Source organism: Ahaetulla prasina, chromosome 4 (genome assembly GCF_028640845.1).
Source record: "Ahaetulla prasina isolate Xishuangbanna chromosome 4, ASM2864084v1, whole genome shotgun sequence".
In the NCBI taxonomy this organism is placed as follows: Eukaryota; Metazoa; Chordata; class Lepidosauria; order Squamata; family Colubridae; genus Ahaetulla; species Ahaetulla prasina.
Window position 1 is genome coordinate 85,510,424 of NC_080542.1, and position 15,524 is coordinate 85,525,947.

Sequence of the window (15,524 nt, forward strand, 5' to 3'; positions counted from 1 at the left end):
ACTTCAACTCCCAGATTTCTCCAACCAGCATAGCTCAATACAATTACCTGCACAGAGCTGCTCACCAAACTGCTCATGCTTGAACTGCGGCTTGGAGGCTTCCATAGGTAAGCTGAGGATCCAAGTGAGCACAACGTTCTCCTGAACATGGAAGAAGGATTGTTTTAAGAAAAAAATGTTTTCAAACATTTTATTTCAGTAAAATACTAAAAAGGGCAAGAGATGATGGTTAGATACAGAATATTTCTTAACATTACCATTCCTGACATGGTAATTGCTTCATGAAGAACTAAAGAATAGAGGTAGAAGGTAGAAATTGAAAAAGGGTCCTTGAGTGGCTCAGACTGCTAAGACAGTCTGTTATTAACAGCAGCTGCTTGCAATTACTGCAGGTTCTAGTCCCACCAGGCCCAAGGTTGACTTCCATCCTTTATAAGGTAGGTAAAATGAGGACCCAGGTTGTTGGGGCAATAAGTTGACTTTGTATATAAATATACAAATAGGATGAAGACTATTGCTAACATAGTGTAAGCCACCCTGAGTCTTCGGAGAAGGGCGGGATATAAATGCAAATAAAAAAAAAAGTATTATGTATATGGAGACATAATAGAATACAATTACTATGTATACATAAACATTAGAAGTTGAAATATTATTATGTATACCCAATTATTATTATTATTGTTATTAGTATTGTGTATAATATACATCAACCCAGACAATTCACTGTTCACTAAGCACTTATGGATGTTAAAGAAGAAACTATAAATAAAATTATATATAAAAAGAATTTCATCTCAGCAACTATTTACCTGCATCTAAACTGATATATTTATGTTTATCTTCAATTTTGGAGCAAATAAACAAGACCTAGAGAGGTGATCTTGAATTCCTGTGAGCATCTGAAGCAAAACTTTTCAAGATGAAACTTATATTTGTTTATATTTTTAAGAAGGCTTCCTACTTCAATTCCTTCATAATTTTGAAGTAAATGTTAAACGTTAAATAAGGATCACCTTCCACATTTCTTACCCCACAAATTATAGGTTTATACAGTGATGTTTCATCACTTGCTTCCCATCTTCTCTCCTCATGTGGCTCCTCTACATCAATTGCTTCTTTTTGTTTTTATTACAACTTGAAATAAGAATTTCAGAATTCAGCTCTTCTTTGAGCTCTGCCTGAGAGTTATTAGTTGACTCCTTAATTGGTCAGGTTTACTAGGATCCATTTGGTTTAGAATTGAATATGCAGACAGTTGACTTACAACTGGTAGCTTAATGACCATTCAACATTCCAACAGATCTATCTGGGGGTACTTATGACTTAGATTCCAATGTTTGGGCCCTTCTGCAGTCATGTGCCCTTGGATGCTCAGCATTTACAGCTGTTTGTAGTGTCCCATGGTAATGTAACCATGTTATGATTTTGCCAAAAATCATCATTTACAGCTGACTTTTGGCAAAATCACACTTGAAGCATACCATTTGTTTACTTAATGATCACAGATTTGCTTAATGACCACTGTAAAAAGTCATAGAATTTTATGACTGTCACAACTGTGATGGGCAGGCTCAATTATGTCCATAATTTAAGGAGAATCTATGCCTTTAGAGTTGCAATATGTGTTTTAAAAATTTTGGGTGATAGGTATATTTTTGATCGTCCTTCTCAATGTCTAATCTAATCTGGAAATACTGCAAAACTGTGAAAAGTCAGTATTATTTGACCACTGATTTATATAAAGAAACTTTAATACAGCCTGAGGTAAAATTGCTTTATGAAAATTATAGACTTTGTAGAAGTTTTTCTAATATAGTGGCAGCAAGTTTGTATTACCTGGCAAATGTGGGCCAACCAGCATCTAAATCATAGCCTCTTGATGCCAAATCAAACTGAATTTCAGTTAATTCATAGAGGTGACCAATAATATCAGAACTCAGTTTTGGATTGAGGAAGGGACTTCTTGCATAGTACCAGTCACTTTAAAAACAGAAAAAGAAAAGAAAAATGAAAAAAGCAATTTATTTCCACATTTTTCAACAAGATATATAATGATGATTACACTGTGATATAAATTCAATTAAGTAATCACCACTACCAAGAAGAACAAAACAGTCATGTTTACCTTGTTACTTTGGTATTCATAAAACACTGTTGTAAAGTGTCTGCAAGCCTTTGGTGCACTAAGGAGTAGCGGATAAATGCCCTCCCTTTACCAAGAGATGTGCGGAGCTAAAAAATGAAACACATTTATTAAAAATGCTTGATTTCTATTAACACAGTATGTTTAAAGATTTTAAGAACCTGTACAGCCAATGTTCATCAAACCAGCAAATAACAAGATAAATTGTTGTCTTGTTATATAAATATTTGAGCAGAACTGCTTCCCTATGAGATATTCACATTAAGTTTTTTCACATATGAGCAAAATGGGCCTGGTGAAGAATTCCATAGATCTGTGTTGGCAAACCTATGGCACATGTGCCACAGGTGGCATGTGGAGCCATTTCTGCAGGCATGCAAGTAGTCGCCCTAGGTCAGTTCTACTGCGCATGCACACATGCTTCCCACCGGCCAGCTGATTTTCAGGTCTCTGCTGTGCATCCAGGAGACACTTGTGCATGTCCATGCCACCCGGCCTGTCCCAGGAGTCTCCACATGGCCCATTTTGGATGCCAGGTAAGTATAGGGCTCACACGGAGGCTCTGTGAGGGAGAAAAATGGGCCTACCAGAAGTCTAGAAACTGGCTATTTCAGGCCTCTGGAGGCTTCAGGGAGGCCTGCTAGACCCAAAATGGGGGAGGGGGGCGGGTGTCACATATGCATGCACAGGGGGTGGGGAAGCGCAGGGGGGGCAGGACGTGCGTGGGGGGCATTGCATTATGGATTTGGGCACACACACGTTTTTGGCACCCGAGGAAAAAAAAGTTAGCCATCACTGCCATAGACCAGGCAAGCTGCTTTGCCAAGTAGTCTTCATGAAAATTCAAGTCGCCAATCAGTACATATACTGGAATAGATCAGGTTCCCTCGATTTCACATGTGCAGAAGGCTGACTGAAGGGGCCACGTTACAAGTCAACCCTAATTAGCTCTTCTTCTTGTTATCCTATATGTATGATTAATGATACAATGTGTCAACTTGCAAACCTTTCCTGACCTGCTCCCGAGTTGCCATATGCAGGGGAAAGGGAAACCGTGCCTCGCAGCTTCACCAAGGAATTCACTCCTCAGTCAAAACAAAATACATCCTAGCCAGCTGAAGTCAAGGCCATCTCCGCGAAGACCCACAATGGCCAGAGGGAGTGACTTCTATGATCTGAGACATTGTCTGGTTGGGCAATGTGACTGGTGACACACATTGGGGAATGGGGCAACAGGGTCAGAGGCAAGGCACAAACTGGATGAAGTCAGAGCTGGCTTCACTTAGATCATTCCAACATGCTGCTCCTAATAAACAACTAGATTTTTTTGGCAAAGTGGCTTGAGGCTCCTGATTTTATTAGGCCATTGGTCGGAACCTTGACATCAAATCAGTTCTCCCAAAACGAAGCAAAAACTACCAGGATTCCTAAGCCGCAGACTCTCTACTTGCTCTCTGATACCCGGGGTGTGTGGAGAGAAATTCAGGTCACCTGTCAGCCTCCGCTTTAATTTAGTGTATTTCTCCTACTAGATTATCTGACTATTTTATTACCTTGTTAAAAGTTTGCTCTACTGATTGTCTTACATGCTTTATGGAGAAGGGGGGGAGGTTTTCACTGTTCCCAGCGTTGGCTGACATTGTATGTGGGGGAGAGGGGAAATGCCATTTTCAAAACCAGAGGTTTGAATTGTGTTGGCGCGTGAATGTAACGGCAGCTGCTGATTCCACATTCCATTCAGAAGATTGACAGAGGGAGAATATCGGAAGTGAAACTACACTTGGCTGAGGAGAAAGAAGACATTGGACTATTACTGTATGACCTCTAGTAGGGGGAGGGTTCAGGAGAGAATATGACTCTGGGGTTTTGATTTACTTCCAATTCCAGCTTTGCTTTTCACCGCATCCAGACTTGTATGATAAAGATTACCAAATTCTTCAACATGATGAAGTTGGGTTTTTATTTTCTCAAACACTGATCTGGGGCAGGCTGACATTAAGCTGGAACTCACCCAAAATCAGTCATCCCGGATCACAACCGAGGGGACTGAAATTTTTTTTTTTCCTTAACGATGTCGAGCACGAATGCGAACCTAATGAGGAGCAGCTGGCAGACATCTCATCCCAGAACTATCATAGAAGAGTTGATAAAAATCTTTTCTGGGGAGAAAGCCAACCTCAGAAGATGAGCTGGAGGAGACAGGAGCAGCCTTGGCAGCCACAACGGACCCTCCCACATACTCAGAAATTTCTACAGAGTGGCTGGGGACACTGAAAAAACTACGTAAAAAACTCTCTGCTTGGCGACAGGAGGAGCAAATTAAGGATAAATTACAAATTGCAAAAGCCGTCAGACTGTATCGTGAGGCAAAAGAGCGACAGAGAGAGCGTGAAAGGTATGAAGACCCCACCCAAAACCCCTGGGGGGATAGGGAGGATGTGGAAACAGAAATTTTGATGGCCACCGGGGAAACACCATACAGCAGAAATATTCAGGAAGAACGAGAGCCTGTGCTGCGTTCTCCAGGGGCCACAGATCTGGGTAGGGGTCAGGGGACCCCCACTGCACAAACGTTACCTCGCAGAAAAAAAACCCCTAAAATTCCCCAAATTCCCAGAAAGTTTGATGGAGACCCTAAAGAAGTAGGCTTATTCCAGGCTATAGTGGACAGCCACATGCAAGAATGGGGCGAGGATTATTTGTCAGAAGCCTCTAAAGTGAGAAGCGTGACTCAAGTCTTGAGTGGGAGAGCGGCTTCCTGGTACGTGACCTTGTACCAAGAGGATTCCCCTCTCCTAAGAAACTACCACCATTTTATGGCAGCCCTGAGAATGAGATTTGAGGATCCCTTGGCAGAGCAAAAGGCCAAGATTCGCATGATGTCCATCAGACAAGGGAAGAGACCAGTGACTGACTACAACCAAGAGTTCAGCGATCTGGCACCTCTCATGAGAGGGTGGTCGGAAGTGGCTCTTTTGGATTTATATAAAGACAGCCTAAGCGGAGATCTATATAAATTGTGTAGAGCCCGAGCATCCCCAACTACCCTGCATGGCTGGTACACCCTGGCAGCAGAAATGGAGATAGACCTAGCCAAGGACCGCCTGCGAAGCGATCGTAGCTGGAGGCAAACCCAACCTCAATTCCAGAGGGAACCAACCAAGGATTCTGTTGCAGTAGAGAGTGGGAAGAAGAAACCCACAGGCTGTTTCAGATGTGGAAAAGAAGGCCACCGAGCCGCTGATTGTCGGGCAAAGCTGCCACCAAAGGCGACCCCTAGTGGCAAAAAACCAACGGCGCAGGTGGAACCAAAATCGCGAGAGATCGCAAAGAGGGGAACAGCTGACGCAAAGTACGCTCCTCCCATCGAAAAGGAACTTGGGACTCCGACCGGGTCAGATGACACCGAGCCATCTTCGGAATCAGATGAGGACCTCTTGGTGAGTTGGAAAGGGGGGCCCCTTACCGTTCCTGTACAACTGCTTATCCCATCCTCAGGAATGCAAGGGGAAATGCTAGCCCTCCTAGACTCTGGGTGTACCCGATGTATCTTAAGCCCCGAGGTGGTGGAGAGAATGGAACTGAGACTAAAAACATTAAGCAGGCCCATAGCCTTCTGCCAACTAGATGGATCGATAGCGGGGGGAGGCCCAGCCCACTTTGTGACAGAGCCCATAGAGATGACCATAGATGACCATAAAGAAATCATAAACTTCATAGTTGCTCCAGGGATGGACCAACCTCTCGTGCTGGGTCTCTCGTGGCTCCGAAAATGGAACCCTAAAATAAACTGGAGAACAGGGGTGGTGCGACTCCGCACAAAGGCACTAAGAAGAAGAACATAATTTAAAAAACCCCTGATCCTGATTGCCCTGAGAAACTAGGGGCGATGGTTGAGCGCCTAGAGGGGGAGGAAAAAATTCCTAAAGAGTACTGGGACCTACGAGAGGTTTTTAGTGAAAAGGCCTCTGACGTACTGCCTCCCCATAGGCCCACAGACTGTGCAATAGACATTCTACCAGGAGTGAAACTCCCGAAACCGAAATCTTACCCCATGACCCAAAAAGAATTAGGGGAATTACGGAACTTCATAGATAAAAATTTAGAACGAGGATTCATTCAACCGGCTAGGCCTCGGGTTGCAGCCCCAGTCATGTTCCGGGAAAAGAAAGATGGCACCTTTCGCTTGATAGTTGACTATAGAAATCTGAACTGTGTGTGCGTGGAAAATGTATACCCCATGCCTCTTATGAAAGACATGCTCGCCCACTTGGAATGGAAAGTTCTTTACTAAACTGGACTTACGAGAAGCGTATTACAGAGTACGCATAAAGGAAGGGGATGAATGGAAAACAGCGTTCAATTGTCCCCTTGGTTGCTTTCAATTCCGAGTCTTACCATTTGGGTTGCAAGGGGCCCCAGCAGTTTTCATGCAACTAATAAATGAGGTTCTCCATGAACACTTGTTTAAAGGGGTTCTTGTTTATCTTGATGACATACTTATCTACACTGAAACCATGGAGGAGCATGTGAAGCTAGTAAGAGCAGTACTTAAAAAATTGCTGGCCGCTGAACTTTATGCAAAATTGTCGAAATGTGAATTCCACCAATCAAAAATCGACTATCTGGGATACCGTATTTCCTCTGATGGCTTGGAGATGGACCCTGCCAAAGTCCGAGCAGTACTAGAGTGGGCACCTCCTCGCACCCGCAAACAATTACAGAGCTTTCTGGGATTTGCTAATTTTTATCGTCAATTCATTCCCTCTTTTGCTGACATTGCCCTGCCAATCACCAATCTCCTCAAAACAAGAGGAAATACTAAACCCAAACCATCCTTACCACTGAAGTGGTCAATGGAGTGTCAGGCCGCTTTTGAGAAGTTGAAGCGATTGTTCGCCGAGCCTGTCCTCAAGCACCCTGACATGGAATCCCCATTCGTGGTTCAAGCTGATGCTAGCGACGTAGCAGTTGGAGCAGTTTTACTCCAAACCAATGCTAAAGGTGAGCTACAACCATGTGCTTACACATCTCGTAAACTCACTGAAACAGAACAGAGATGGGCCATCTGGGAAAAGGAGGCTTTTGCAGTGCACTGGGCTCTCCAAACATGGAGACAATTCTTAGAGGGGGCCAAACACCCTTTTGAAGTATGGACTGATCATAAAAACTTAGAAGCCCTGAAAACTCCCAGAAAGCTATCACCAAAACAAGCTCGATGGACCCAATACTTTAACCGCTTTAATTTTGCCTTGCGCTACATTCCTGGGGGAAAGAACTTCCTCGCGGACGCCCTTTCCTGTTTACCTCAGTACAACAGTACTCGCAAGGAAGTAGCACGACCTATACTCCCAGTGCAACAGTTAGCAGCCCCGGCGATTACTCGTACCCAAGCTCATACCGATCCAATGTTACCAAACGACCTCACCAATTCGCTCAAGGAAGCCTTAAACAAAGATGACTGGTTCTTAGCCCATTCGCACGAGTGCACTCTTCGCGATGGACTAGCTTGGGTGGGAGCAAAGTTGTACGTGCCTGCATCTCTGAGAGAGGTCATACTTCTACATTGTCATGATGCTAAAATGGCTGGCCATTTTGGATTCGTCAAAACCTTACACCTCCTGAAAAGACAGTTTTGGTGGCCAGGTCTTAAAAAAGACATTGAATCCTATATAGCAAGCTGTCCTGTTTGTGCATCAGCTAAAAGACCACCAGGGAAACCTCCTGGGTTGCTGCAAACAGTAGCCCATCCAGAAGCCCCATGGAAAGAAATTTCCATGGATTTCATAGTGGAATTACCTGAAAGTGGAGGAAATACAGTAATCTGGGTGGTTACTGACCTGTTCTCCAAACAAGTACACTTTATCCCATGTTCCAAAATTCCTTCTTCAAAAACATTGGCAAAACTGTTTGTCCAACACATCTACAGACTCCATGGAGTTCCTAAACGAATAATCTCAGACAGAGGGGTGCAATTCACTTCTAAGTTTTGGAGAGAATTCTTGCGGTTGATAGGCTCCACCCAAGGTTTAAGCTCCTCCCATCATCCTCAGACTAATGGCGGCTGTGAACGCTCGAACTCAGTACTGGAACAATACTTACGATGTTACATTAACTATCAACAAGATAATTGGGCAGACTTATTAGCATTTCCGGAAGTAGCTTACAATAATTCTGTTCATAGCAGCACTGGATTCACCCCATTTAAAATTGCCTCTGGTCAAGAATTTGTCCCCATTCCCGAACTCCCTGAACAAAAACCATTGATTCCGTCCCTGGCTGAATGGATAGAACAATTGCAAAGTACATGGAATATTACACGAAAAGCAATTGATGATGCTCATCACTCACACAAAAAACAAGCAGATAAAAAGAGAGCTCCTGAGAAAAAGTTCCAAGTAGGAGATAAAGTTTTCTTATCTACTAAATATTTACAAACAACTCAAAAATCTAAAAACTTGGACCAAAATATGGGCCCATTCCCCATCGTGAAAATCATAAATCCGTAACGGTCCAACTGGAACTACCTAAATCTCTCAAAAGAATTCACCCAGTTTTCCACGTTAGTTTGCTCAAACCTGAGCACACATCCCCCTTTAGACCAAATCCTACTAAGGCCCCTGTACCTATCCTCATCAACGGGGAAGAACATTTTGAAATTAAAGAAATTCTAGACTCTAGAAAACATAGAAATAAAATCCAATATCTAGTAGCATGGAAACACTTCCCTCTATCACAAGCTGAATGGGTTAACAAAGAAGATATTCGGGGCCCCCAAAAACTGGCACTATTTTATAACAAATATCCGGATAAACCCTAACTTTTCTTTTCCTTTTCCAGGACTAACGTCCTTCTTTCGAAGGAGGGCCGAATGTCAGCCTCCGCTTTAATTTAGTGTATTTCTCCTACTAGATTATCTGACTATTTTATTACCTTGTTAAAAGTTTGCTCTACTGATTGTCTTACATGCTTTATGGAGAAGGGGGGGAGGTTTTCACTGTTCCCAGCGTCGGCTGACATTGTATGTGGGGGAGAGGGGAAATGCCATTTTCAAAACCAGAGGTTTGAATTGTGTTGGCGCGTGAATGTAACGGCAGCTGCTGATTCCACATTCCATTCAGAAGATTGACAGAGGGAGAATATCGGAAGTGAAACTACACTTGGCTGAGGAGAAAGAAGACATTGGACTATTACTGTATGACCTCTAGTAGGGGGAGGGTTCAGGAGAGAATATGACTCTGGGGTTTTGATTTACTTCCAGTTCCAGCTTTGCTTTTCACCGCATCCAGACTTGTATGATAAAGATTACCAAATTCTTCAACATGATGAAGTTGGGTTTTTATTTTCTCAAACACTGATCTGGGGCAGGCTGACATCACCATTGCAGAGGGCGGAATCACCAAAGAAAGTCTGCTCCTGGCAACCCAGAAGGAGGCAGATCCTACCCCCATCAAGGGGAGTCCAGGAGCCAGCAGCCAATCAGAAACCAACTGCAGCCGTCTCTGATAATGGAAACCAAGACATCTGGGATGCCCGCCTCAGCAACCAAAGCCACCAAAAAGAGGTGAATATTGGTGGGAAAAAGTGCCTAGAGCAGTTGAGGCTGAATTCCCCTACCCTGGTTCCCATCATTTGGGGCAATCCATAAATGAGCTAGGAAGATTGAAGTGAATGAAGGAGTGGGAAGAGGTCAGGAACCCCAAAATCCCTACTTGGAGCCCTAAGTGAATCTTTGGAGCAACTGAGGCAGGAATTCAATCGAGCCACTCTTTGCGATGAGGGGCCAGTGTGCTGCCCAAAAGAAAGGGGAAAAGAAATGGGGGGTGTAATCAAAAATTAGGAAGTGAGAGGCAGACAAGAATGCAGCCCCCCTTTTCCACCCCCCAGGAGGAGACTGAGCCCGAGGCTGCTGCCAGTGGCTCCCCGTGCCACAAACAAACCGCGCAGGCAGGGCAACCCCCCTCCACGAGCTAGAGCCAGTGAAGATCACAAAGCACACCAGGCACAGGCAGGTGGGGCCCAAAAAGATGAGGGAGTGGCATTTAGCTCTTGTTTTACTTTCACTTCACAGGCAATTTGAACTGTTCCAAAATTTTCCCTCACCGCTTCCGGAGGGAGCTAAGATTGTAATTTCCTCTTTCTTTTTTTCCGGAGCCTACCTCTTCAAGCAAAGATAATTTAGCATGTTTTTGTTTACCACTGGGTAGAGATTGTATCGTCCTTACCCTAAACTAGTGCACTGTCACTTTTCTGCTATTTTACCACTTGTTTTTTTCCGATTGCTGGAGCTTTGGTTCGGCCATGACTGACTGACTTCTTTCCTGCCTGTCCAGAAAGTATCCCTGGGTCCAGCTAAGGGGACCACCATCCCCTTGTCATCAACAGGTGCCTTTCCAGCTTAGTCATCCCTTCAAGGTGAACATTTGGCTCCAATGAGCCTCAGCCTCCAGGGCAGCAGAAAACAGCTGATTACCACGGATTTCTTCAGATCCCCAAGGATTTCAGCTGTCACTTGCTCTGGTGACAACTGGAAGTCTACTCACTAACCTGAGAGAAAGACTGGATTAACTATATTTTTAAAAGCAGAATTAAAATATTCCTCCCAGTGGATCTTCTATCGTCGCTAAAACTTCCTTTAATTACAAAAGGTGAAGATATTCCCTCCAATATTTTCCAGATGCCAGTTGAGAGTGGATAGGAAAAAGGAGTAAGACTGCCATATAGTTACCAAAGGTGAAATATACCAGAAGGGAAATAGATACTTTAAAGATTGTGGGGGGGGGGAGTATACAACTTTAGAAAATAAAATATCTGATGACAAGGAACAATTAGAGGATTGTATTCCATAGGAAAATTTTGAAGGAAAACAACATTGGAGCTGCAACAGAAATAGAAACTACTGAAACCTAGAGGATTATAAATAGCTTGAATAAACTGGAACAGAACAGAAAAGAACAACTTTTATTTTGTGGTCAACTGGAAAGATAGCGAGCCTTGTGGATTATAAAAACTAATGAAACTATAAATATAAAAGTATATGCTCACAGAACAGAAGGAAAAGACTATATTGGAGATACAACGGACATTTTTGAGCTATTATAATCAACTCTTTCTGATTTGAGTTTGATCCTCAAAACTGACTAGACTCTGGGAAATGAATGAATGATTGACTGAACTCAGACTGGAAAAAAAGGAGGGGAATCTAATATACTGCTGTTATACTTTGATATTTGGATACATGATATTACTACCATTTTTATTACTGTTGGGTACTAATGAGGGGAGATATTCACCGTACTACAATATTCTAGGTGGTTAATTCTGGGCATGGCCTACACTTATAGGGAAGACTAGGGGAGGTGATAATAATTACTGGCTAAAAAAATTAATTGCCAAAATGTCAACTTTAAACATAACAAAAATAGGGAAAAAAGGCCTCCTCGACATCAGCTTCAATATCTTCTAGCCCTTCTAATTAGAGGTCTAATCAGAAGATGCTTCTAATTGAAAGCGTCTTACAGGTGGAGAGAGCTAATTCATCACAAAAGGAGGTATTAACATTATTACAGGCATTACAAGAATCTGTGCCCCAGAGGCGTGGCCAGCGTCGCAGGCAAAACAGTTGCAAACCCTGATGTCTCCGGGGTTTGCGCCGATATCCCCCTGCCCAGGGGGTCCATTCGAACTTTGGATCGGACCATAGCTGCCTTGAAGAGACAGCGAAGAAGTGGGGAGCCGCCGAAGCGAACTGGGAGATGGCAAACTCCCCATAGCTCCGTATCTTTTCCCCCAACCAAGCGGGGAGGAATGCAGCGCCATAGTCCATCATGGCAGCTGCACCAAAACCATGGCAGCCACAAGAGCGGGCAGGAGGAAGAAGCATCAAGAAAAAAATTGTTCAAGTCGGGTGAGTGATGATCTCATGAAGAAAATATAAGAATTTAAAATAGGCACAAGACTTGGGGAGAACTTGTAGATTGGTGGCTAATTGAATAACAAGTGAAAGTGAAAGTCAATTTGGAGAATACACATTCGGGAAGTGAAAGAGAGAAGCTAGGGCTTGGAATGGAAGTAGAGCCCCATTTAAATAAAGAAAAGGAAAATAATTTTTTTCCAACTAAATAATGGTTTAGAGATTCTTGAAAGTCTTAACGGATTATATTGGAAACTAAAGAAATAGGAGAAAAAAGTAAAAGAAACTATTGAACTGTTTTTTATATGAATATCTCAAATCCCTCTGTTTTAAATTTATGGAATATTAAAGATATCAATAGGACATAAGAGCCTGGAAGATAAATAGTTACAATTAAGGAAAATCTTGGAAAACTGACCTCCACGTACCAAAGCATTTGAGAACAAAGGAACTTTGTCACCAAAATGGCTATTTATTATTTGTGAGCTGTAACTGTTTCAAAAGGAGACATTTAGAGACAGAGTGTCAGCCTCCACTCCAATCTTCGTATCTCTTTGTACTCCTTATATTTAGTTGTTAGATAGCATAGGATTGTATTTGTAATGTACATAGCTATTGGATTCAAGTTAAATAGAGAGGGACCTTTAAGAGTGTCAGTCTGACATAATTAAGGTGGGAGGGGAGATTGCTAGTTTGAATTCAACAGGAATGTTTGGCGCGAACTCTAACGGACATTGCATTCCTGATATGATTGACAACCAGAGACCTGCGGAAGAAGATTACCACGGGACCCCGGGAAGGAGCTGGCATTGGACCAGACCTGATGACCTATTGGGAAAGGGGAGGGAGGAATAGGGTGATACAGATTGTTAGCCATATTTTGTCTCAGATTCAACTTTGCACCGCTAAATGCAGCTGCTATCCAGATGTAACTAGTAAAAGTACTTTTCTTTATTTGCAAATGAAGTCAAGGTGTATTCTTTCCTAGATATGATCAGAGGCAGCCTGACATTAAGTTGAATCTCCCAACATGTCGACCAACCAGGATTTTAACCAAAATACCGAGGGGGTTGACAGAAAAAATTGGATGGAAAGCCAGCAAACTGTTGAACCGGGGGAGGCGTCCGGAGGATTTTCTGCTGACACTTTTAACCCTGAGCTGGAAGATTGCAGAGCTCGGTGGATAGAGCAATTAAAGCTGGAAGAGAAAGGGTGGAAACCAAACACCGAAGAGCTTCCGTCTGGAGTGACTAAAAGGAGGAAAAAGGGGAAGGAAAGACTTTTGGATTGGAAAGAAGAGCAAGAGATAAGGGACAAACTCCAGTTGGAGGAGGCGTTGCGTCTTTTTCATGAAGTGAAAGTAAGGCAAGCTGCTCGCCAAAGGTATGAATCCCCTATTCAGTCCTCCCGGTGGGAGGGAGAAGAGGAGGAAATAAATACAAAGGGGCCAGCTGGAGGAGATTCCCAGGGCGGAGAGATTTCGGAAGGCCCAGAGCCAGAAACCCCTTTCCCAAAGGCAGCTGAATTGGATGGAGAACGCATGCCACCTGCTGACCAAGCGAGGCTGCGCAGGGGAAGGAAAAAGCCAAAAATTCCCCCATATCAGAGAAATTTGATGGAAATGCCAAGGAACTGGAACTGTTCCTGGCGATAGTGAATGACCACATGATAGACTGGGGGGAAGATTATTGGTCACAGGTGGCACAAGTTAGAGCTGTGACCCACAACTTGACAGGAAGAGCAGCTGCATGGTTTGTGTCGCTATATACCAACCACTCCCCCTTACTGCAAAACTACGAGCATTTTATTACTGCACTGAGGAGGAGGTTCGAGGACCCCCTGGCAGAGCAGAAGGCCAAAGGCCGAATGAAAACCATCAGGCAAGGGAGGAGACCGGTGGCTGATTACAGCCAGGAGTTCAGTGATTTAGTTCCCTTGATGAGAGGGTGGTCGGAGGTGACCCTTGTGGACATTTACAAAGATGGGCTGAATGGAGATCTCTATGAACTGTGTCGGGCCTCTCCAACCACATTGTACGGCTGGTACACCCTGGCAGCGGAGATGGAAATCGAACTAATGAAAGACCGTGGTAGAAGACAGCACACTGGAGGATCATATCCTGCCCATTCTCCTGGAGGCGCTTATAGGGACATCCCTAGATCGGAGGGTGGGAGACAACGATCGACTGCGTGCTACAGATGTGGAAAAGCGGCCGACGACGACCTCTGGTGGTGAAAAGGAACCAGTGAAACCCGCGGCTAAGGCGCGAAAGCCGGCAAAAGTGGAGAAGGCATCGCTAAGAAGGCCACGCCCCTCAGGGAGGAGTGTGAAGCGTCGACCGAAACTGATGACAGCAAAACCACGTCAGAGTCCGACAAAGTTCTTCTGGTGAGTTGGACACAGGGTCCTTTGGACATTCCAGTCAAACTGCATGTACCCTCTTCGGGTAATAAGGGGGAAATGTTAGCATTACTAGACTCGGGATGCACTAGGTGCATGATCAGTCCCGAACTAGTAGAGAAAATGGAACTAAAACTGACAACCCTAAGTAGGCCCATAGCCTTTGCCCAATTGGATGGCTCTGTGGCAGGGGGAGGACCCGCCCACTTCGTAACAGAACCCATAGAAATGATAATGGGAGACCATCGAGAGATCCTAAACTTTATAGTAGCCCCAGGGATGGACCAGCCCTTGTTGCTAGGGTTGTCATGGCTACGGAAGTGGAACCCCCATATCAACTGGAGGACAGGAGTTTTACTTTTCCGCTCTAGGACACTAAGAGGGGAGAAACGGGAAGCCAAGGAGGGATCTACCGTGGCCATGTTCCAAGATACGATGGGGGCAATGATAGAACGGATAGAAGGGGAGAAAAGGATACCTAAGGAATATTGGGATTTGCGAGAAGTCTTTAGTGAGAAAGCATCAGATGTTCTACCTCCCCATAGGCCTATTGACTGTGCAATCGACATCCTTCCAGGGGTAAAGCTTCCAAAACCAAAGGCTTACCCCATGACCCAAAAAGAATTGGGGGAGCTACGTAAATTCATAGACAAAAACTTAGAGCGGGGGTTTATCCAACCGGCTAGGCCTCGTGTGGCTGCACCAGTGATGTTCCGAGAAAAGAAAGATGGCTCTTTTCGTCTGATAGTTGACTATAGAAACCTTAACGCGGTGTGCGCCGAAAACGTATACCCCATGCCGCTCATGAAAGATATGTTAGCACATCTAGCAAAAGGAAAATTTTTCACCAAATTAGACCTACGAGAGGCTTACTACAGAGTTCATATAAAGGAGGGGGATGAATGGAAAACTGCTTTCAATTGCCCACTAGGGTGTTCAGTTTCGAATTTTACCATTTGGACTGCAGGGAGCGCCTGCAGTTTTCATGCAACTGATAAATGAAATACTCCATCAACATTTGTTTAAAGGAGTTCTAGTCTACCTTGACGATATACTTATCTATAC

At 43.9% G+C, this 15,524-nt stretch overlaps 1 protein-coding gene across 1 annotated transcript in view; it reads right to left on the reverse strand.

Moving 5' to 3' along the window:
- Positions 1-15,524, reverse strand: part of FYCO1 (FYVE and coiled-coil domain autophagy adaptor 1) — a 238,226-nt gene that overhangs the window by 141,265 nt on the left and 81,437 nt on the right. The window contains exons 5-7 of the mRNA XM_058183372.1: positions 2,129-2,235; positions 1,840-1,983; positions 48-141 (exon numbers count right to left, since the gene is read on the reverse strand). Coding sequence (XP_058039355.1) covers positions 48-141; positions 1,840-1,983; positions 2,129-2,235 — 345 coding nt within the window. The remainder of the gene's footprint in view (positions 1-47; positions 142-1,839; positions 1,984-2,128; positions 2,236-15,524) is intronic.